This window comes from Paralichthys olivaceus, chromosome 1, assembly GCF_024713975.1.
Source record: "Paralichthys olivaceus isolate ysfri-2021 chromosome 1, ASM2471397v2, whole genome shotgun sequence".
In the NCBI taxonomy this organism is placed as follows: domain Eukaryota; kingdom Metazoa; phylum Chordata; class Actinopteri; order Pleuronectiformes; family Paralichthyidae; genus Paralichthys; species Paralichthys olivaceus.
Window position 1 is genome coordinate 22,609,274 of NC_091093.1, and position 25,640 is coordinate 22,634,913.

Genomic DNA, 25,640 nt, shown 5'->3' on the forward strand with positions numbered 1-25,640 from the left:
CCTTTTCTGTGAAAACCTTTTAGACAGAAAAACACATGTAGAATTTAATACTTTGTCCTGAAGAGCAAAAAACATAGTATTGCAAGTCTCACTGCGATCTATTGTAGAAAGAGGGAGGTAACAAGTGGACAGCATATTCACATGCAGTTCACAGACAGCTGTTTGTTATCTTTTATACTACATATATAAACACACACATACATTATAAAGTAAACATCATGTAGTTAACAAATGTCATTGAGCTGTAATATACACCAAAATATCAGGAAAGATTTTGGCTTTTATAGAAGTAAATCTTAATTAAATTCCTACAAACAGATATCGTCAAAAAATATTGTATATAAGTATAGTATACACAACATAATATGCATATAGTACCTTCCAAAGCAAAGATACAACAATGCAAGAGTTAGCCTTTAAAGGGAGGGATTGATTTTCTGAGAGATGAAAGACAAATGGCAAAACAAAATACTGTCAGACTGGCCAGAGAACAGAATTAGAATTTATACTTGTATTCAGGTGACATTTAGGAGTTGCAGCTCTCCAAAGGGAGGTTAAGCAAGTTCACATGGCTCAATCAAATAAGCTACAGAAGAATCTAATTTTCCTGCCACTCTTTATGTTAAAGTTGATTTTAGGCACGTCTTACGGAGAAGGTGCCCGCGATGGATCTCAAATTGTGTGATTAAAGTAGCTGTATCGAAAGCTTGGGGCTAACACACATAATAGATTTTGTTTCCTATGCAATTGTTTTATTGGAGATAAAGAAGAACAAACTGTGGTTTATCACAGTGATCTTAAAAAGGTGTTTATTTAGTTAGTCAAAGGCAGTTTTTTATTGTATCTGATGTTCAGCTTCCAGAAGATAACATAGTGACCTTAAGAGGATGCACACATTGGAATATATAGTATATTGTTCATCACAAAAAATAACTCAAAACAAAGTTTCTTATAGTTTGCATTCTTTTTCTAGATGATTCCTGAAACTTTTATCTGAAAACTTTAGCCAGGGAAACTTTAGAAAATATGGCATTTATATGCATAAACCAAAGACTTTTAGATTTATAAAGCTTATAGTGAAAGTTCAGTCAGGATGTCTTCTTGCGCATGTTTAGGTCACATGCACAGTTGCTATCTGTAGACTCCATTCTGTCTTGCCATGCAATCACTACCTGGCATTGAGCCAATTGACCTGTAAGCTGTCAGTGTTATATATTCTCATACAAGAACACGTGAACAATTCTGAAGTCATGGATCTAACATAGACTTTTCTTAAAAAACTTCTTCAGAGCAGATTTAAGAAAATTCTCATTCTCATTTGAATTCAAGTGGAAACCTTTACGTATGCAGAAAACTGTGAAATACAGGGTGAGTGAGATTGTCACTGACTGCACCTCCCTCCTGATTGAAACTAAATAACATCTCTGAACATTAGCATTCAGCATTTGCACTGCTCTAATCAACAAGCTGCATGCCTCCCATCATCAAATCTACAGAAATTCTCAAGGTGACAACATAAAATGGGAAGCTGTTATCTGAAATTAATTTCTTGAAAAGGAGCATGTAGTTGGGGAAAGATGTGTGTCTGTGATCTTGTTTGTCTGTTGTGACACTGTTTGTCACTATTCTTTACCTGACACAATACCCAATTTGTATTAAAGATTGATTCATTCAACTAACATTTTATTTACTCTTTAGTTTGGCAATCATCTGTATTTTCAGTCAAATTGTCACTGACCACCAGCAAATTATTAGAGACCTCACAGCTCAGTAACTACAGTCCATATTATTTCAGTTTGATGGATATGCTTCACCTTTACTGAGAATTATTGCAAAAGTCGAGACCGTCTTGTGCATACGTTTCTATACCAACAATACTGTCTATATAGTAGCCTTTATAAACAAGGGTATACATCGACCCTCTGATTCTTTATTATTTCGCTGTATCCTTCCCCTTACAAAATGAAGAGACAAAAAGCAGAGAAATTATGTAGAGCTCCACATCAAGGTGTATGAATATGTGTGTGTGACAGGGTCAAGAAAATGAGGGAGACTGAAAAGAAGAAAAAACTGTCATGGCCATTCTGATGAGGACAGGCAAGGCTGCTGCCAAGGTATTGAAGGAATGAGGCTCTCCTGTTTGAGAAAAGAAATTTAGCCTACACTTCATGCTGGGCCATGGCCAAGACCATTGTGGTTATAGACTAGGCAGGGCGAGGGTCTTGACAAGAGCTTCATTGAAATGCATGCAGTAGCTCAGTGGCAACTACATGGTAGTTTTTCATCATCAGTAGGTGAGGCAGCGAGCAAAGGAAAATAATCAGTTGATCTGTAGCAGGAATTATTGCAAAGGAAACCGACAGGCCTGCACAATCAGGGTCTGCTGCAAGACATCTACCTTGAAACACATGAGTGAAAAGTCACATATGTCAACCTTCGAATGCTCCCAGTAAAGAACCTGACATATTTCTAAGATCTAAGAGGAAAGGAAAAATAGATTATCTAATACCTTTGCAACATCCGGAGAAAGGCTAATCTTTAAGAGCAATAACAATCAGGGTGAGGCAATAAAATATCTGCGGGGTGTGTCTTTGTGTCATGTCAAGGTCAGGGAAAGTTATGATAAGGCAGATGACAAAGTCCAATAGAGGCTGCCACTGCATCAAATGAAATGATAAAAGCTATGTTTTTAATTGTGTAACCCGTCAGCGGTTTGTTTCTTGTCATCAGAGGATTATGCATCATGTACTCATATATACCATTTTCACTGTGCAGTACTAAATAATAATACGGTAAGGTAGAAGTAGATAATATTAATTCGAATGTAGATGTTTGCAATTTTCACAGGAATCAGTAGTTATTCTCATATAGTGACCTGTTTCTTTATCCTTGTGCAGTGAAGTAGTTTGTATTTGACATGCTCTCGGTCTAGACTCTAAAATGATTAAAGTATTTTAAATTCTGTTTGCTAATCTAGCATGCTCTGGCAGCCCTTGAGTTTCATTAGTTTCTAACATCTGGCACCCCTCCCGCATCCCAAATGAGAAACTTCAATCACATTCTCTGCCTGAATGTCCTCAGTGTTTGGAGTCGTGTTGTGTAAAAATGATTTGAAAACACTTTCCACAGTTTTTCTTTGCTAGAGAAATTTCAGCACAGATTTATTTCTTACTGTGACCTGTTAACGTGGTTCTTGCCATTAGCTGTTTGGCGTCTCAACGACAGGGAACAAAGCAGATGTGTAGTATCACAGCACAGTGTGACCAGAGCCCTTTCAAAGTTTGCACACATCACAGAGCAGATCTCTACACGCAAGTTTCAGAGCCCCAGCAAAACTGTGGCAGTGTGGACACAAATGACTGTGTCCAAATGCCTCAGTATTAAGTGATGTCTGTGTTCTGTGATGCAACACAGCTTTGACTGGCTTTTTGTTTTCCCTACGAAGAAAAGCGTCAAGTTCTGAAAGCAGGATTGTCTGCCCCCTCACTATTGAGATGCTGATGGACAGTGCATAGAAATATGATTCTGGTAGCAGCAGTTTTTCGTACAATTTACAATATTTTTCCATCTATTTAAATGACTAAACTGAATATGATTCTCTTCGATGTTTCAGTGTCCTTAAGTTTTTAATATTTCAGTTTTCAACCTTCTGTTTTTTATTTTTAATACTATACATGCCTATGGAATAGTTTTAAGCAATCTAAAGGTTATCACGTTTGGTTTCTTTTTGGCTCTTATCATGACATTGTATTTTCTGTAACGTATATTTAAAGTGCATTGATTGTCTTTAATCTATAAATAAACGTAACTTAACAGCTAACGGCATTGCAAAGTTCGACTGAGGGCTATCGTCTCAGAAAGACATGAAGAACCAGCAAGGGAGGGAGCATTAAAAAACAAGGTACAAAAAACGATCATCCCATTCCCTGGAAAGAAAAACAGTCATAAATCAAAGAGAAAAATGAGGTGCCTTATCTGGCTAACTTCACAGCTAAGGTAGCTCGACTTCTAACAGGGTCTCAGGAGAATGCCACCAAGGTTCCCAGGCAGTGTAGCATAGTGTTACACTCCGCTAAAGTGGTTATGAACAAGAAATAAAATAATTTACTTTAAAATGTTGTCCTGTGCAATGCAAGTTAAATGACTACAGGAGGGCTCTCAAGGGACAGAGATTGGCATGGGGGGCTGAAATCATAGCAAAGTGGGACATCTGAAATAAAAATAGAGGAAGTCAACATGCACCCTAAATTATGTCACTCACACAACAAAAACAAAGCTTGCTAAAATTAAGCAGCAAGTACATGGGTTGTACAGGTTTGGCTAAACATGAGAAACACCTCTCAATATAAAGATTTTCTCAAATTATTCCTCTATGAGTGTGCCCATTGAAACTGAGCGTTTGTATAAGGTAGAATTTAATGCCGGTTTGTTGTATTGGATTATGGTAGATTTTACTGGTGTTCTTTAAAAAAGTGTCCATTAAGTGTATAATTTTCTAATAAGAAAAAAGAAGAAATAAGGAGAAAGAAGAGAAAGAGAGAAGAACAAAAAGAAGAAAAGCGAATCTTCGTATATGAGTATGTACATGGTAGGTGTATGAGAGACGGGAGGAGCATCCAAGGTTTATTAAAAATGTTGGGGTAAGGAAGAGGAATGCGAAAACGTGTTCCTTTTGTATGGCTAAACTGAATAAAATAAATCCAGGGCCTTAAACCTGAAGGTCAGTTTTAATATTATATCAAAAACCAATTTCCACTTGTTTGTCAGATCCATTTATCAAATGCATTTAACACAATTACACCCTGTAGCCTTGCTGGTCCTGTGTGCTAGTTCCATGGCCTCTTCACACAAAAAGGGAGTCAGAGCTGGAATAGCTGAGGTGGGTAAAGTATACAGGGGTCAGAAGCAAGTGTCACAGGCTAACACGGTGGAGCTGCAGGAAGTACCAAATTACCTCCAAGTCTGTCTGCTCAGCCAGAAGGAACTTGATGAGGGTGCATATAAGTCTGTCAGCCTATATGCACAGAATGCAACTGCCTGATATTGGATGGAGGAAATGAGTGAGAGTTGCTGCTAAAACAGTGCCAAGTAAGTGATAGTGATCAGCATCCAAAAACAGTGGCAGACAAAATGCCTTTACTGCCAAATCAGTCCCACAACTCAGCTCTGTAATGGTGCTATTAGATTGCAAGGGGTTACCGCTGCCAGGCCACTGTTACAAGCCAAGGCAGATTTATAGTCAGGCCAAACTGCGTCATTATACATGAGCCTCACTGTCCATATTATTAGGGCTGCCCCCAACCAAAGTGTCTCTTAATTGACTCGTGGTCATTGGTTGTCTCATGTTAATGTTATTAATGAATTTTTTTAAATACATCTATTTTTAGCTCTGTGGCTTACTAATCATTTAAACTACTATAAAACATTTCAGTCAATTATATTTTGTTGATTCAAAAAAAGTGACTTTCTATTGCACAAAAAGTATCTAGATTCATGTACACAAACACACTGTTTACTATAAATTGATCAAATATACACCACAGACAATAAAACCTCCCCAATCTGACTGGCTGACAAGTATCCATTACATATATTTGTAATAACCAGTACACATAGCAGAGAAAGCAAGCAGAGTCTGCCCGTGTGTTACAGTGACAGATGATGCGTATCTGCTCTAGGAAGGAGCTCAAAAATATAATGCTGCTATCAAAGCAATACTTTTCTCAATGGCTGTACTTTGAATTGCATTTGAGTCAGGAAAATAGTTTAAATCCGTTCTTATACATGTGTTTAAACATGTATTTCATGGTAAGAATTTTAAATTCCTGCCACCGGACTAGAGTTCTGGATCCTAACATGCCAAAAAGTTACAGACCACTGCCTCTGGTTCAAAAGAAAGAAGACCAAACAGCAAACAAAAAAGATCAGGGGTGAACTGCAAGAGGAGGAGATGATGCAAGACCACAGCCATCCTCAATCCACCATGAACAGAATGACACAACTAGAAAAGCATTGTGTAGAGCGTAGAGAGGATTTGAGACTTCATTATACACAAACTATATATCTATTGAGCTTCGTTTTTTCTTTAAAGTGGCACTGGCAGGAGGACATGATAGTGTGAAACTAAATTGCTCATCCCCAACCTCAGACAGAGACAGCCCAAAGCAACAATTTAAATCTAAGCGAGGGAGACAACCAAAACAAGACTGTCATGGATCAGTCTGTCAGCGTGGCAGCACCAAAGCATCCCATCCCCCCAGTGACTGAGTCAGATTTACTTTGTACTGTTACTTTGATTAAGCATTGAAACACAAAATTAGCCATCCAATTCATTATTCATGTTTGCCTTCCACAGATAGCGTAAGGTGCTGTGCCTTGGTGTTTTTGTGGAGCACGTTAAGCCAACTGGATGTAAATAGGCATTAGACAGCAGTGGACACTCTATGTGCTGAAAAATTAAGAGTTGGATTGATGTCAAACTAAATAATAATATAGATTGATGACAATGTGCCCATACACATTATACACTTGTTGGTACTAGTAGCCTGTAAATAATAGGGGAGAATATATAATGGCATCCAGCGTTCTGAAAGCCATATTCCCTTTCTTACAGACAACTAAAGCAGCTGACAGATAGGGCAACTCTACAGCTTAAATGTGCATTACAATCTCCTGGTTAAACAATTATCACAAACAATGAGAAACTGCAGGAAAAAAGATTCTGTGTTGTCAACCGCACAGGTGTGCATTAAGTCAACTCTCAAGAGGCACTGCAGTAAGAAGCAACTCGTCAACAATCTTAAAAGCAGTTTCTCTGCTGCTTTCATGAATTATATAATAAATCAATGAGATTTGATACTATGATACACACCTTTACCTAGAAAGTATTCACAGCTACAACCTCCAACCTTATCAGTATGGGAGCTTCTTAATCTAAATTTTGTTTGAATGGTTTAATTTCATTACATTAAGGCAATATGAGCATTAAATGTATTTTGATTAAGTAATTAGTGAAATATAAGATATACAATCGTTACAATAAGCAATCATTCACAGAAACAAGTACAAAAGAGACAAGTTCAAGGACGCATGTGCTTAAGACACAGACTCTTTTTCTATGGTGATAATCCTGTACTGTACCTGACAGGGTTGCTGGTAAGGGACACACGCAAAGAGTCTAGACAGGCAAACAGGCGTTCGTCCATCACTCCTGACTTAAGCTCTCCCAGAAATTCCTGAGGAGACACTTGATGGCTGCTTCTCAATGTGCCCTGAAAAACGGAGAAGAAGAATGAATCCCTTATCCCTTAACCTATGCCTTACCAAAAATAAGGCATAGGTTTAACATTGAAAATGACAGTTTTTCATAGTCACACATCAGTTGGAAAATTGTTGAACAACTATTATAACAAAAACTGAATTGTATAGATGAAATGAGGTTTTAAGTAAACTCCAAACATGAATTGTATCACTAGGGCATATGTGGTTCAATTTACTTGCCCCTGACAGCCATTCCATCAAAGTGTGAAAATAATCTACAAGCACTGTAAGAATCGTGTAAAAAGGTGAATGTGACATGTAGTGTAAAGTGTAAAGATATAGACAAAAGCGATATATTAATTGACAAGTGGACTTGAATCAAAGTCAAAGGTGATCGTGAGAAATCAGGGTCTACATACAAATAAAAAAAGAATTTCTCTCTTTTCACTTTTAATCAAGAGACAGAGTAGATTCATGAGGAATAAATTATATGAATAAAAACTGAGTAATGCACTTTAATGCACTGTACTATGTGGCAGCTGTATTCATATTTAGACATAACATAATTAAAATGATCCTCAGTGTAATGGATTGTACATTTTATGAATCACATCAAACAAATCTCATCACAACGGTGTAAGAGACATCCCTGACCTGCATCATTCAGATTTTAAAGGGGTCAGAATAAGGACAAATAACCAAAAACCTTTCTCTCCCTCTGCCCTCTCATCACGCAACAATCATTTGATTCAAGCATAAACAACAGAATTATTTTTCCCAAAACAGACCATCTATTAACATGTCAAAGAAATGGATGAACAGCTATGGGTCAAAGGGACGAATGGGCGAATGGGATTAAGACCTTTATTCTTCATTCTAGAGTTCAATCAACTCCAACGGGATTTATTTTGATTAACATTTGACTATTACTTCTCTCGAAGGAGAAAACATTACAGCTATAATTATCACTGTGGTGTAAAAGCTTCCTCACACCATGAACTCTCACTCGAGCACACATCTAAACACTACATCCTTCCCCCTCTGACTCCTCTTCTTCAAATACTAAAAAGAGATATATTTCGTAAACTACACCACCTTCCAATCATAACTGAAAACTAATATATGTTCAATATAATATTACTATATTATTATTTCTCAGCTGTTTTTAGGTATTTTTGGCATGAATTTCTGATTTTAGGAAAATACGTATTGTGAGGCTTGACCCAACATCCACCATGTAACTATTCTGACATCAAGCAAACTAAGAATTAATCATATAAGACAATAGATGTAAGATGAATTGAATTTTTCGTTCCATGTATTTACTGCAAGTGGTAGAAATTGTTAATGATCCTGTTAAGTCGATAAACTGTCATGTATTAAAGATTTTTGAATGATCCTTTAAGGTCAGATCTGCACTTTGATGGTTCTTTTTTTCTCCCCATTACTTCTTAGGTTTCTATATTGTTTATTTATGGGACATGGTGTATTGGGAGAGGGTTTTTTGAGTAAATTCCAGTTTAAGCAATTTGAAAGGTTGATAAAGGATTATAGCCTCCAGCTGAAACAAAGGAAGAAGATTTGGAATACATATGCCCGTCCTTTCAAGAATAAAACAGGCAGATCCATTGGGTAAATCGCCTTCGGCTCTTTTTTGCTTTTGTCGTCAGAATAGGTGTTTGTCAATCTGCACAACCTTTAGGCCCATCTCCTCTATTTAGTAAGCTGAGTCAACAAAAACTAAATCAGAATATTATAACGTTTCAATTATTATAATGGCTATGTTTTAAAGTTTTGTGCTGTTTGGCCAACATCAATCCCTTCCAGGGAAAGTTACGTTATAGTAATTGCTATTTGCTATTATTTTGCATCAGCCCACAAGAGACAGACAGACATTACTTCTGAGGGGCTACTGAGAAATCAACAGCAGCTCCAATGGATATTCTGAGCTTCCAAACACTGAGACACGGCAGAGACATTGACAGATTTCCAAGCACTGAATAGCTTGGAGAAATGGTGGCGCCAGTTGCCCCGTAACTACACATCGTCTCCAGGAAAACCACCCCAGTGTATTGTGAGGAATTTTCCAGCACAAGCCAATGCAGCTAGGTTCTGACCAGAAAATCACAAGTCCACGATGCCTCACAATATCCAAGTTACTTTCTATCCATGACTGATGGTTGATGTCAAGATAAATGATTTTAATGTTTAGATTTCATTCATCGTCATCTTGGCATGTGTTAGTTTCATAAAAACCAAAATAAATATATACTATACTAGAATTGCTACTTCTACTGCTGTTCATGAAAACCATGCATCATTGATTAACATCATAATATTCAGCCTGTGTTCCAAAAAAATATATAAATGATTGTCTTTCATTTGTCTATTTGACCCTGTGTGATCCCTTTGAAGAAGCTAGTTCAATGAACTGGAAATCACAGCTTCTTATATGAGATTAATGAATTTAATCAAAGTGTCTAAATCTGCTCCAACAGGACCTGGTATATCCTTAAATTCTGCCATAAAGCTAACAGGGTAAAACAGCCACCCGTAACTGCTCTTGCAGGCGAGCTGTGGTTGATGAGATATTGTCAAATTTAACATTGAACTAAAATGAATCTTTGCAAATCACTGAACTCTCATCAAATCCCCAACGACCACGTAAGTGAAGTCCCGTCTATTGCCAGTGATTTCTACTTATCTCTCAAATCACTGTGTGGGAAAATGATTGTAATGGAGCAGCTTATTTCCCCCTATCTCAGTCAGTCTTTTCACTGGGATCTCTGTGTTTTTCTCTTCGCAACAGGACAGTGAAATGGAGAAGGGCCACAATGCCTCAATCCCTCTGTCTCTGACTGTACACTTACTTTCCCAGCAAATACTCTGATGCTCTGACGCCCCCAACAAGTCACACAAGAATCATTCAAAACAGCAAACTCTATTGAAAAGGTGAAAAGATTGAAAGAATGTAGTATGTTTTTCAAATTATTATTTTTTGTGTTTTATGACTGCACTCAAAGTGTGCCATGCTATGTTTACATTCTATAATCTGCATTTACCTTGTTTGACTTTTTTTTTTTATATAATGGTCAACTGCTTGAACAATAAATCACTTTAATTGAGGTCCTAGCCACAAGTGTAATTTGGAAACTAGGTACCTAAAATTTATACTTGACAGGTTTTGGGACAATGAAGTCCTGTCCCATACTAGCTCATTAAAGGTCTCCCAGTTGTGCCTCTTATTGTACATGCGACCAAACATCTGTGATGTGCGACTACAAATCTTCCTTGGTCGCACCGCTGGGCTTCACATTTAGCTGGTCTGTCTCTGTATTTTAATTGTGTCGTTTCCTCATCTCATGTCCTCTGCGGAGTTGACACTCTCACACACAGGCCTCAGGCTGGCTCCGCCTCCACTCACACACTGACACATGGACAGTGAAGCAGAGATGAGAGGCGGTGAATGAGGTGGTAAATATTGAACAGTGGCAACAAAAAGTGTAAATACAGGGTTTCAACAATGGGCTGCCAGTACAAAACGATTAGCGCCGCTGCTTCAGGATTAGAGCAGAAGTTGTGGTTAATTTGTACCGTGTCAGAGTCTCTGTCTGAGTGTCCTCACTCTACACTCCTGCTGCTCTGCCCTCACTTTTACACTTGAACAATAAATTCCAACACTAATCACAAGTTATTAGGAACTGAACAGTGCTGAAGTTTAATTTAAGGTTGTTTGATTCACGAGTCCAACATTTATTGAATATCGATATGGAATCGAATCAAAATTCTAATATAATCAAGACCTTGTGAATCAGAATTTAATTGATTTGGGAAATCAGTGCCCAAAAGGCGCAGTAAAAATGTTTGGGTGCACCTAAATGAAAAAGTTAGGCGCACCGGTGCAGAAGTTAGCCTGGAGCCCTGTATTGAGAAAGCAACAGGTCAACTGAGCTATTTAACATGACTGGTTCACATGGTGGTATGTGCAGGAGAACAAGTAAAGCAAATACCAACTATTTCAATGTCTCTATGGGCATGTGAGTATTATATCATGATACAGCAGATTTGAAGTGTGTGCCATCTTTACAAACAAGAACACTTTGGAAATAAAAAGATTGAGCAATTAATTAATCTCAGGTTTCAGTCCAATAGACTAAATAACTAAGACATTCTGAAAATTCTTTCTAGGCCTTTTGGAGTTAACAATAACAGATGGCAAATCAATAGTGGGGTCTTCAAGAGGTAGAATAGTTACTGTATTTCAAGACAACTACAGCCCCACAATACTCAGGCAAAGGTCAGCAATTATTTTGTGAAATTCATACACCCGAGCCATACTTTATTAGTTCCGCAAGGGACATACATCAATTCAGGACCTAGTATAAAAGGTTAATTGGCAAAAGAGTCTTGTGGTTGAGAACAGTGTGTCAATAAATTGGTGGAATGGAGCCTTTTGAGATAGAAACCATACCTGTCCAGCCAAAGAAATTAAACTAGAATGGTACCTACTGTAGTGCAAACCTCTGATAACACCCAACAGGCCCCTTATGAAACCACATTTAAATTTGCTGGATCCAGACTTTTATTTGATCTGCACCAAATTGTATATATATATACACACAATATATATAACGATATATATATATATATATAATATCCCCATTGTTATATCAACTTTCGTGGAAAACCATTCGAAGAAATAGTGTCCCTGGCAGAGATAATAATCAACTGGGAAAAAACCTGTCATCATGACATACTTGTGCAAATAGAGCACAATACAGTATACCATAACCTTGAGTGCATAGGGGCCTGATTTTAATTTCAGACAGCCTGGACATTCTCACCGACTATCACAATATATTAACTCAGTACTTATGACATGAGAGAAATACCTAATATCAGTATCATTTTTTCAAAACTTCCCTCTCTAAATAGTCAGTTTACCACATTTCATGTAGTTTTTGATAAAACTGCTGTTTGAAGGACTTTAATTTGCTGCCTTTTGGCCAGTGGCCTCTTTATTTTATCATGCAGGTAAGCAAATGCAGGCATAAACAAGCTGGTCCCCGTGGTGACTAGAGATGGAAAGCCTAAGGCAACTTTGGAGGGATGTCTGGTTATAGCAAACATAATAAATGCTACATTTATTTGCAATGCAACCTGCTGTTGCTCTCTCTCCTTGTCTCTCACAAGCAATAGGGCTGGGCAAATTGACTTCAAATCAATATCATGATTATTTCAAAACTTTTCCACAATTACTATTAATGAACGATTATTTTATGCCCAGCCCTACAAACACATTCACAGAGTCGTCTGTAATAATTGGAGTGGCCGTCAAGGGCAGCCATTGCCCCCCCCAGCAATGATATTATGGAGTAAAATAATTCTGCTACTGATACTGATACATCAGCACACATACATTCAAAAAACAATTGGCGATCATTCCTATGATGTCATTTTACCGAACCCCTAATGACAAAGAAATGTAATTTGAGGCTTGAATTTTTTTTTTCTTATAAATTACTATGGATAAAGAAAAAACATGAATGCAATCAAACACATAGAACCTACATTTTATCTTAAGTGCGAAAGCCTCATTTTGGCCAATTTTTTTATCATCAACCAGATAAATCGGTGGACTTTTGTGCATTTTTACAAATATGTCCCAGTCCAAGTGTAAATACATCTAAGACAAATAAGATTACACTGGCTTGCTACCCAACATATCATGTTTTTGATACTGAATAATTAATAATAATCCCTCATTCGTCTCTGTAAGGCCAGGTCTCATGTTGGACTTCATTCATTAAATCATACATCATTTTTAATATATGCCCAGAGTATAGTGTTGAATATAGTGTAGTGAACATACACTCAAAAACTCACCGTTTTAGATGCAGTAAAAATATATTGGATAACCATTTCTCTCTTTGTGTTAAGGTCCTTTTCTCTCAGAGGAGTCTTTTTTTCCTCATTCAAGTTCATGTCCTCCTGAAAAACAGAAAGAGACAATGAATACATTTGAAATGTTAATCTGCATCATTCTTACTTACAAGAAAATAAATAATGGATGAGATTACACCTGAAACAATACTAAAAATACCACAAAATTCCTTTCACATTGCATTTAGTTTATGTTACATATTTGAGGATTTTACATGACGAGTTGCTTGATTGTTTTTCTAAGAAAATGTTGATGATATTGTTTGTCGATAACAAAGCAACAAACCATCATCTTTTCAAACAGAGCCAAGATCTCTTTTTCCGAGGTGATCTTTGATGACATTTCCTCAAACGGATGTGAGGTGGATGATGAGGAAATAGACCAGTCATTGGAATTGTGTTTCGACTGTGATAAGGGTGGCCGCTCCTTCTTACTGCCCGGGATCCGAATACTGGCAAATCTGTCCAGCTGTAGAAACAACAGAAAAAGTTCTGGTTAGAAAAGGAACAAATCTGCAACAGTTTTTAGTGTCAAGGTGATGTAAATGAAAGCTGTGTTATATTATGAGCACATCTACATGATTAATACTAAGAAGAGAGTAGATGGAACAATTAGCCTCTTAATTAGTTAGAAAAAGTGTGAGCTTTGAACAAAGCACATCCAGAGCGCATCTGTTTCACACATGTTGAACTAAAGAGCTGTCTAGAGAGCATGTAAAGCCAACAAAGACATTAGTTAGTGAGAAAAGCAGTCTGTGCTCTGTCACGTGGATGAATCCAATGTCTGGCAATGAAGACCAGTTTCATTGCCACTCAAGACAAGAGACAAGCATATAAGATGACTGTGATGTTAGATGTTACAGAGACAACCAAGAGGAGAGAAAACGCACAAATCACCCAAATCTTACCACATCGTCTGTGATGTTTCTAAAGGGTAGGTGCTACAGGTGGGGAACAGAAGAAATACAAATCAGGCTTAATGCAGAATTAACAATAATAAAAACATGTTTTAGCATTGCAGCAGAACAGACACAGCAAAGAAATGGGTTTATTTCAAAATTAAACATATTTCCTGACCACACTTCGCCTCTATAACAGATATTCTGACAACCTTTAGTCTATATCAACCACCAACAGTAAAACCCTTTGGCAATAACTCAACCACAGACATTCTCATGTCAAAGCAGAACATTCCCTACAGAAAGAAAATCCTCCTAAGTGGTGTAGTTTTATTCACCAAAGTTTTGATGTCAAACCCATGGGTCATGTTAGTCAAAATCAACAACAGTAAACATTTATTTATTTTACAAAAAATATCTGCCTGAAGGTGCTTCTCTCTATCGGCAAAATATAAAGTATCCACTTGAGCAGTGGAAGAGACTGCTTGGTATCATGCACAGTAACTTCTGCTTTTTCTGTAACACAAGATTTTTTTCACTTAGTATTTTTGTGTTGCTTTGTGGTCTTCTAGGCAGGTTGCCATCTGCACGTCTAACTTGTGAAATAGAGTCAAAAAAGCCAAAGGAATAATCCTAATGAGGAATGGTGAGTCAGAACGTGAACAGAAAACATTACAATTCAAAATGTTGTCAAAATGAAATGCTGAATTGAACCGAACACCAAAACTACATAAGGTGAATTTCAACAACTAGACAATATAACCACAAGCAATGATTTCCAGGTTCAAGCCTGTCTGTGCTCAACCGAAGGAAACATCTCAATCAGTTTAGATTAAAGTCACAAATGGCAGAAAGTGTTTTAAGACTCACAAAAGATGAGCAATCAAACTTGTTTCTTTCTGTTAAGGCACACAAAGCTAATTTTATACATCATCTACCCAATGACATTGCTCCGATTATGATTTAATGTATAATTGTATATGTGCTCATTTCCAATTTTAGACCTAAACTAAAAACACACTGAATAATCAATTGTATTGTACTACAGACTGCAAGCAGAGTGACAAAAAATATTAAATATATACACTTAAAGGTACAGTGTGTAGAATTTAGTGACATCTAGTGTTGATATTGCATGTTGCAGCTGAACACCCCTCACCCTCTCCTTCCAAACATGAAAAAGAACCTGTGGTAGCTTCAGTAGTCATAAAAACTCAAAAGGTGTTTAGTTTGTCCAGTCTGGACTAATGTAAAAAAACATGGCGGCCTCCGTAGAGATGGTCCCCTCGATGTAAATATAAAGTATTTAAACATAAAGGGATGTTTCTAAGGTAAAAAAAACTATGATTTGTACAATTTAGATGAAATGAACTAGTGAAAACATCATGAGGATTATTCTACATTAAATTTCTGCCAATAGATCCTCTTCACCTAAATCTTACACATTGGACCTTTAAACTTAAGGCTTTGAGTAACTAAAGCCACTAGTACAGAGGCACAAATATACATGTTCAACAGCATAATTCAGTAACAACAATCAATGGAAACTCAAGGACATGTGTTCATAACAAGGCTACACAATAGATAGGCTACACAATAGATAACCATGGTTACTCATCTAGATATTAATTTGTCTGGATGAAAAAATGATTTTGTTATACAAATCAAAGTATGTCCAGCAGCTATTAGAATTATTTACAACCAATGATGTTAAAATCAATAATAGCATGACTGCCCAGGATAGAGATCACACAATTAACCAATGGGTTGATCAACAAAGGCGCGATGGGCCCTTCTCCATCATCCTCTGACATTTTATGACAAAACTAACAGGAAAATATTTGGCAGATTAATCAATTGATTCTCTCAATTAATTTCTCAATATTCATTCACAGTCATGACTTAAACTGCAGACAAGGGCAAGGCTTCATCTGGACTCCGAACAGAGTAAGCAAAAGAACCCAAAATGACTACCATGGCAAAAGGGCTAGAGATTACACATGTCAGTGTGCTGGTTGGATATAATCATACACAGCATGCTAACTTAAAAACTATCGCACATCAAATATAATTAAGGCTGACATAAAGCAAGCTATGAGGTCATTCAGGTTAACAAAAAATACCTTAGTGCTTTGTACGTTTTCCACGATCTCACTATTGCAAATGTTTGTTTTTAAATTGACAGAATAGGACGGTCAAATAACAGTAATTTGTAAATGTCAGTGAACACATTTTACTTTCCCGCTATCAACCTCTTTATTTAATTAAACTCTGATAACGTCTTTTTCAATTAACTGAGACAAGTAGCAGAGACAACACCAATTTGTAAAACACAGCACATGCCATCCACAATAGAAAAGAGAGTTAAACGCAGAAAAGGAATGCCTCGTGAAGGTTTTGGGAACCAAGACAGAAATCCACAGACATCAGAATTTGAAAGCTTTATCTCTCAGTCTTAACCTTCATTAACTTTTTTTTTTTTTTTTTTTTACTTTTTAGGACATCAAGGTATTGAAAACACCCAGAAGGGCTGCAAAAACGTATCACAAGGGAAATCACTTCACCAATGAAAGGAACAATGATGCTGCACAATATTAAGTACAAGCTCATTTTTAAACTATGGACTTTAGTCCCAAATACAATTTTGTGTTTCATGCTGGCTTCGTATCTGTGCCCTTTTTTAGGTTTAAGGTTAATAAAGTAAATGAGGTGTCTCACTTATGTTCATTCACATTTGCCTATCCGAGCATGAAAATTCAGCAATATTACCCATTAAAACTAAAATCTACTTTAAAAATTAGCGATATAAAACAAAAAATATTTAACACCCATTACATTAATGAGACCATAAAACCCATTTCAAATCTTAAATTGGCAACCAACTGATTTTGGATGTGACAATGAACATTACTTTTATACTCACAAAAATCTAAAAAGAACATTGAGACACTGCATCTTCTCTTTTTCAGTTTATAATACTCTGCATAATAAAACATTTCAATCAAGTGCTCCCTGGTAAATCTTCTCTCTATGAGTTAAAGTGTCAGTTAACACAATGAATCAGAGTTGAAAAATGTTTACTATGTTTTTCAGTTATTTGTTATTATAATAGTCATACATTATATATGTTCCACAGACAATATAATGAGAGAGAGAGAAACATGAGGAATAAACTGTGATATCACAGGCACAACATGACAACATGTATGTATCTGTTACTGAGAAGAACTAACAAGGTGTTCTTTGGTTGTGTACTTCTAACAGCCAAACAAAATAAAAGTCAGAAATTCAAGACAACATTGCCTCCGTGTACTTGGCTGCTTTTTGGTTCGTTTATTAAAAGGAGGCAGAAGATATAACAAATCTGTCAACCTGAGTGAAAATGTGCACTTCAACTCAGATAATGATGCTTTGCTTCGCCCTTGTTGACAAAACATGTGCTGCTAAGAGTAAGTCAACAGCACGAAAATCAATCCCAGTATGTTTTCGGACCAAACAAAACGCTTCCTTTTCACAGTAAAAGCTTTCATCTCAACTAGATATACAGATGATGTGGTACTTGCAGTATCTCAGAGCAGGTTTGTTAGGTTTTTAATAGGTGACAAGTTCGACAAAAAAAGTAAAATCAAGGTTCCTCTTGCTAGATTTATTCCAAGGTTTTTGGCTACATCTCACAGTGATCATCAACAGATGACTTTCTCTCAGTTGCCATGGTGATAACTCTCATCACAGTAAAGAGATAATGGGGTGTATCCAAAGACCTTGTGGTTACCACATAATGTCAAAGTCTGATTTCTGGACAGGGGGATAATTTGCTGCAAGTCACATTCAGCTATATCTGCCCTGGTTTTCTGTCTCTCTGTCAATTGTCAACAATATCCTCTCAAAAAGAGATAAAAGGGGCTCATATATGGGCTCAAGGATTCTTTTGGTAACCTATGGCCTCCATCTACACCAAAGACCTTGAATATGACAGGGGTTACAATCTCCCCAACATAAAATCACCTGTTAAAAAGTTCAACACTCAGGTCAAAGGATGACAACTGAGCCATATCCATGACAACTGCATACCTTTCATCCCCAGATCAAAACCCTTAGCTCTCATTGGAATCTCAAGAAAATGATTTTGATTAAAAAAGTATTTTGACAAACAATATTTACAATGTCAAAAATGAACTTTCATGCTCAAGGTTTGAAGTTGTTCTCAATATACACTGTAGATTTTTATCCACCTCTTTTTTAATTGAATGATAACAAAGGAATTGGTTAGGAAAGGAAAAATGCCACTTTTCAAAACATGACAAGTTCCTACCAGTCAGTCAGTCAAACGTGAACAAGCCTTTCACATAAAATTTTACTTTCATTAATTTAAACAGTAGAATTATTTGTTTACTAAAACAATATATATATACAATATATACTGATTATTACATACGTTTTGTGACAGGTTGCCAAGAAGCCAGGGTCGAGTGAGAGAATATACAACCACCACCCCTGTAGTCAGGCAAAAATTATAACGCTTCAATAGTTGAAACACAGAATAAGGTGACCCCTTCACTATTCTTACATTTGTCTAATCAACAGGTGAAAACCCAAAGCTAGACATTTTCATCCACTGTAAATACAGTGTGCATATATCTGCATTACCCCCTTAAACAGACGATGATCCACTGAACACTCATCCTCATAGACATGGGTTTTTATTAAATATAAGACATTTAGTTAACAGCTCATCAGTGTGAGTGGGAAACAAAGGTGGATAGAAAATAAAAAAACTTTCCTGCACAGATCTTGGCTAAAACTGAAGACTAGAATATCTGAATGGAGGCGACAGGGAATTAACTTGTGGTAGCACCCTCATAAGAATGAGGTCAATTGCTGGTTGAGCGTGCATTAAGTAGATCTGTCATACACAAGTCTCCAGGGCTGAACGGGGGGTGTGTGACTGTGATGTTCGAGAGTACAAACTGTAAAAACTACAGCCTTGAAAATGCGACCCCTACATGAGAGCTCTATCCATGGTCTAGTTTTGTTCCAGTAGTATCAGCTCTCTAAACCTCCCAGAAGAACACAGCAGACAAATGTCAACACAGACTGGTCTTGGTTTGTAGTAGTAGGAAGCACATGGATTAGTGTAAGGGCTAAACCCTGTGCTAATTTTAACCTTCCGATTTCCCACATGCAAAGCAAAGTCGACAAACATTCAAGGTCGCTGCTCTAAAAGAAAACTGACATGACAAAAGATTTTATCGCAGATGAGCTTTCTCAACTGACAGGATCATTCTACAGAGGCATCCTCTCTGCAACATATGTCAAATATGTTACACAGGCAGAAACATAAACACCACTGGTCCACTGCTATAGGTTGAAGGCATGATGAAGATATAATGTAAGCAATTAAAAATAAAGGAAAATAATCCGACATCACAAAAGACAGGTATAGAAAAAGTCAAGATTCTTGCAGCCATACTTTCCTCGTGGGTTTTGAACATTCCTGTGTGTGTGTGTGTGTGTGTGTGTGTGTGTGTGTGTGTGTGTGTGTGTGTATAGATACTTCAAATATCTGTAATGTCAGTGTCTCCATTTGCACATACTTCTTTACAGTAATAGCTTTGTAGTAGTTCTGGTGGTTAGACTTTCATCTCACTGCAGTGAACTTATTCTTATTTAACCTATTTATCTATATTCTTGTGCTCTTATATGTGACTGTTCTGTGCTCTACTGGACGCCTACGTGTCCCTCGGGATCAATAGATAAAGTATGTATCTGCCTGTCTTTGCATCAGTCATCTAGCAGGCAGCTTTAATGGAACAGTAGGTTTTTATTTCATACTTACAAACTTTGGTTTGCGGTCTCCTTCATCGTAGCATGAGGTGCCGTGGTGGGATGAGCCCTTCTTCTTCTGAGATTTACTGTCAAACCTCTGACTGTAACTGTCCATGTTGCCAACCTGCTCGCAGGCTAATGTCTGTAACGTTAGCAGACAGCCGCACACACACACAGAGGATTCACTGTAACGTTACCACTCGTGTCTGGAACCAAAAGAGTCCATATGTATGTTCTCCACTCCCGACAGCTCCTCAAGCTAAGCTAGCAACTGTGCTAAAGTATCATTCACCGGTGGCTTTACTTAGCGCTAATCCAATTTACGGACTGTCACGTAATGCTGGAGTTTCCGTTAACGGAGCGAAAGCGTCAGATAAAACACACCGGCTTCTTGCTATTGACAAATGTCTCCCGGTTGATAATATCAAGCTCAAAGAAGAGTTTCGTGCAGGAGGCGAGTCTTCATCCAGGAAACATTAATGTGGCTGATCGGGTTTTGACAGACCCGCGCATTGAGCACGTCAGCGCCTCTTGTTCAATCCGGCCAATAGCATTCGCTGTGCCACAACAGCTCGATCCTCATTGGTTCAGTCTGTTGTGTTTACAGTTGAAACGGCATCTCATTGGCCAGCGTGAGCTGTCAATCAGCGGGGCTTCTTGTTAGGGCTGTTTTATTGAAAGAAAGACAGACACACAGACAGACACACAGACAGACACACAGACAGACACACAGACAGACACACAGACAGACACACAGACAGACACACAGACAGACACACAGACAGACAGACACATAGACACACAGACAGACACACAGACAGACACACAGACAGACAGACACATAGACACACAGACAGACACACAGACAGATAGACACACAGACAGACAGACACACAGACAGACAGACACACAGACAGACAGATAGATAGACAGACAGATAGACAGACAGACAGACACACAGACAGACACACAGACAGACACACAGACAGACACACAGACAGATAGACACACAGACAGACAGACACACTGACAGACAGACAGACACACAGACAGACAGATAGATAGACAGACAGATAGATTGACAGACAGACAGACACACATATAGAAAGACAGACACACAGACAGATAGGCAGACAGACACACAGACAGACAGATAGATAGACAGACACGCAGACAGACACAAACACACACAGACAGACAGATAGATAGATAAACAGACAGATAGATAGATAGACAGACAGACAGATAGATAGACAGACAGACAGACAGATAGATAGATAAACAGACAGATAGATAGATTTAAAAAAATATCTTTTAAAGAGTTGCATAGCGAATAAATAAAAAAGAAATACAGAGTGAAAGCAACAGAGTGCGAAATCAGTGATTATTTAATTTAATAAAAAGTAGTGGACAACAGCAAAGTCTTCAGAAAGTGATTTAAAACAACCAAGAGTTGCAGTTGTCCAACTATGTGCAGTTTATTTTGTTAAATCTTATTTGAAATCTAGATGAGGAAAAAAATCATCTGTGTGTGACCCCTTTGGTAAACAGATACATTCCTTTTGTATATTTTATAAAATGATTTGCCCTTATCATCATTCCACCCTCTAATATTACGTCTTCAAGTACAGTTTTTATATACAGCGTAAGGGGCTTGAATGCTGCCTTTGCAGGCTTTTATACTGAAAGTCCAAAAGTACTTTATACTGCTGGGTGTGAGCTTTGTTTGGCAATTTGAAAGTGAGCCTAAAGCTACAGCAAAATCCCAAATACCTTTTCTGATGCAAACATCTGATGTGATGCAACAAACAGAAACTCGTGTGAGATCCCTCTCATCTGTTTCAAAACATAATTTGCTCCCCAAAGATGTGGAGCATCAGAACATGCTGCTCAATTTAAAGCCAAACAGTATGAAACATTTGTGTCCCCCCTGTCAGTGAAACTTGTGAATTATAGGAGAGTATATGCTCTGTCATATTAACAGTGGAGTGCATGAAATCAGAGACGACTCATGTTGGATGATATCTGAAAGCTCTTCCATAGTTGACGTTGTAAATTAGCAATCATGTCTGATCCTGCGTTTTGAGGATGATTACGTTTAGGAAACTAATGATGGATATATCTTACAAAAGCCACAAGTACTAACCTTTCCACTGGCTTTGTGCTTCCAGACAGATTTAAGGAAGTCAATCCTTCTTAAAACCTCAGCACCGGAGTCTGGTGACACGTGTAGCCTGAAGAACTGTTATAACTTTAACCCTATCGGTCGCAATTTTGATTGACAATTTGTTAAGAACATATTCTGGACAATGGCAATCAGACAGCAGATATCATGCGTTACATTCCAAGCATGAATTGTTAACATGATTAGCATGATTCTGAATAATTCTATTATTAGTATGTCAAGCTGTAAAAAAGCTGGAAATACTGACAACTTCATGGAGATCTGCATAAGCAGGCCTTGAATGCGAAAGATGACTTCTAACATGCACATTTTGGATTAAAAATGCATTTTAAAGCAAAACTTGAAGCCAAAGTCATCGTCGAAACCTTCAGCTATGAAATCAAATTTGAATGTCTTTGACTCCAACCTCTTGAAATCTTGTTATCTTCAAAAAACCTTTAGTTCTCGAGTCCCTGAAAGGCTGTCCACATGGCTGCCAGCAGTGTGTTCATACTCTTTATCTAGCCAAACACAAGCCTCGCTGTTCCTTCATAATCCTCTCAGACAATGAGAGATCTACCCTTCCAAATCGGGTGAAAGAATTGCCATAGGGATATACATTCAGAAACCCCGGCCAAATAATAGCAACTCAAAAACGGTTTTGTATTGACAATGACATTGATCTCTGCTTTTTAAAGAGACCATCGGCAGAATGATAAAAGCCATCTAGTGAGAATGTTTCTTCTACTTGTATTGTGTGGGATTTCTTACCATTGTCATATATAGCATGAATGAATAAAACACAAACAATTTATAAGGATAGAGTAGTGTGTTTAAAATGAGCCTCAATGATAATAAGACTAATTTTTCTAAATAAAGCAGTTGTCTTGATATTACTCTATTTATATACTCAGAGTTATGTAGAACTTAATTGAACAGCAATGTCTGATATATAGACTGAATCTCAATTGTATCACAAAAAAGTCATTTCACTGCAGTTGTGCCAGAATCAACATATTTCAACCATATATCAAAGTCCAGCATGGAATGCAGTCAATTAAATATGGCAGGCTGTCAATTTCTTCTATGAAACGACCACCACTGATTGAAGAAATTATCCAGGATTAATTTAGACATTTTTTGGCCTCAGACATCTTCTCAAAGCTGACTCATGAGACGAAGGATCACAATTTAACTCAAAGGCTCTGACTCAGTTAGAGAGATGTTAACCTCACAATGAAGCTTTATTACTGGATGGGTCCTTCTCAACTGCTGGAGCTTCTGGGTAAGAGCTGCTATAAATCTTTTCAAACATGTATATGGCTAGTATGTGCTGTTTCATTATTTTAGTGTGCATATACTGCCATCTTCTGGTATCAATTTAAACCACCATCACTGCATTTGAAGCCTGTATTATTTTTTTCCTTATAACAAAAATGACTGATATCATTCTTTAACACTGTTGTTTGTCCCTTACAAATGAATTTACATGACAGATGTGCTTTTATAAATGATTGACAAATCTACCTTCAATAATAGAAAGAATGGAAATTGTAATCGTGGCTTTGTAATCGTAACATACTGATAAGACATCATATCACCTAGATTAAGTGTGTGGAAATGACATTTAAATTCAGACAAAATATGCTATCGCATCCCTACATTTGAATAAAGACAAACTGTATCCAGGAAGGTTCAGTTGATTACATTTGAGACAAAAGTTTTCAAATTCAGTTTTTCAGTGCTTTACATTATTCTCAGTTGTATGGAAGTCACAATGGAATGTCATTACATTTCATTTATTTATTTATTTGACAGGAACAATGCTCATTAATCAAGAGCAAAATTATTGTGAATGAGCCAGAATAAGCTCAACAGGCTAATTCAGATACTGCATTTAAAACCTACACACAAACATCTCTAACTTTATGTACAAATCCATGCAATGCTTAGGGTGAGTAAGAAATGATGTAACTTGGATAAACTGAATGTTAAATAACTGTAGTTTTATACCCACTGCACCTCACTGCTATCCATACAGATATGAAAAAGAAGACTGTAAAAACACAAAAGAGTTGCCCCTAACAAAGCAAAGGGATGACTAACTAAACAGTTATTTCTATCACACTGACATTTCTGCAACAGCTGTCCAGTCAGAGAAGGCCAGGCACTCAAGCTTGTCTCTAGGGTGCATTTTTGCACTCGAATGCGTCTAAGGTTTACTGGTGGAGCGAGGGCTGGCTGCAGATGGGCCTTTAAAACCACTCATCTTGATGGCCCACTTGGACTTCTTGTCCCCGAACTATACCAAACGTGTGTGGCTTAATGCTGGGGTCAGAATTGGAAGCTGTGAAGGCATTGAACTTGGTTGGGATGGCCTCCTGAACACATAATAAAAATGTACGTTTTTGAACATAGGAAGAGAGGGAGAATATGCCTTGTATGTTTGAGGGTTTTCCACGAAATTTAAGAGAAGACTGTGTTGGAAATGTGTCTTTTGTGTATGTATAATTGCATGAGCAGACGTGTATGTGGAGGACTGACCAAATGATTTATGTTAAAGGGCAACTTTAGGGTTTGCGATGGATTAAGAGACTTTGAATTATGGCCTTGAGAAACCACAACTTTATGTTTTCTAATGTTATCTCTGGTTGGGATCTCACACCTGGGGTCTCACTTGGGGAGTCTTCCACAGAACATGTAAACACATAAAATCAGGGTTTTTCTCCTCCGGTGAGTGAAAACTATAGGAGGGTAATAAATACCTTTGCATGCTTAGTGGAAGTTGGCTGTGAGTTATCAGAACACAGATTATCTTATGTTCTTTGCTCATTTGTGCATGTCAATTCAGGTGATGTGTCCATCTGCAGATACTGAATTAAACTTACACAAAGAAGTGTTTGACTTTGTGCTTGTTTCACAGAAATTGCCACAACAAGACGAAGACTTAAATTTCTTCCACATTAGCCAAATATGGATATGAATGTAATACAGGGGATTAAAACTTCTCCAACATAATCTTCTGTGAATAAAAGAACAGTACAGTGAGACCAACTACCTGCTCTCTTAATTCATAAGTACACAATTTACCCATGAGCACACAGAATGATAATGGTGGTTGTGCATTTTGATGATAATACTACTACTAATGATGAGGAAGGCATTGGCGGATATGCTCGAAACATTCCCAACATTCATTTATGGATATCAGTTAGGTTAATTATGACAAAAGGGCTTTTATTCTGACAGAAATACACTCAAAAAATTATGTATTTCAATATCATATTAAATTTCCATGTAACTTTATTACATAAGTTGTAATGGGTCACATTAATAAGTGTTTTCTATCATGAAGAGCTAGTGTGAATAAATAAAAAACTTGAGAATGATTTGATTAAATAATGATAAATGTATAGTACATAAATATATACTTTACACACATCCTTTATTTAATAAAATCACTGTCAAGTTATTTTATTAATTCACACCAACTCAATGTGATAGAAAACACATCACATTAATGTGACCCTTTACATTCACTTTATGTA

At 37.2% G+C, this 25,640-nt stretch overlaps 1 protein-coding gene across 1 annotated transcript in view; it reads right to left on the reverse strand.

Moving 5' to 3' along the window:
- Positions 1–20,429, reverse strand: part of LOC109624818 (protein diaphanous homolog 3) — a 139,803-nt gene extending 119,374 nt beyond the window's left edge. The window contains exons 1-5 of the mRNA XM_069525583.1: positions 19,939–20,429; positions 14,112–14,144; positions 13,490–13,672; positions 13,147–13,251; positions 7,141–7,271 (exon numbers count right to left, since the gene is read on the reverse strand). Of these exons, the coding sequence (XP_069381684.1) occupies positions 7,141–7,271; positions 13,147–13,251; positions 13,490–13,672; positions 14,112–14,144; positions 19,939–20,043 (557 nt within the window). The 5' untranslated portion in view covers positions 20,044–20,429. The remainder of the gene's footprint in view (positions 1–7,140; positions 7,272–13,146; positions 13,252–13,489; positions 13,673–14,111; positions 14,145–19,938) is intronic.
- Between the last annotated feature and the right edge of the window lie 5,211 nt (positions 20,430–25,640).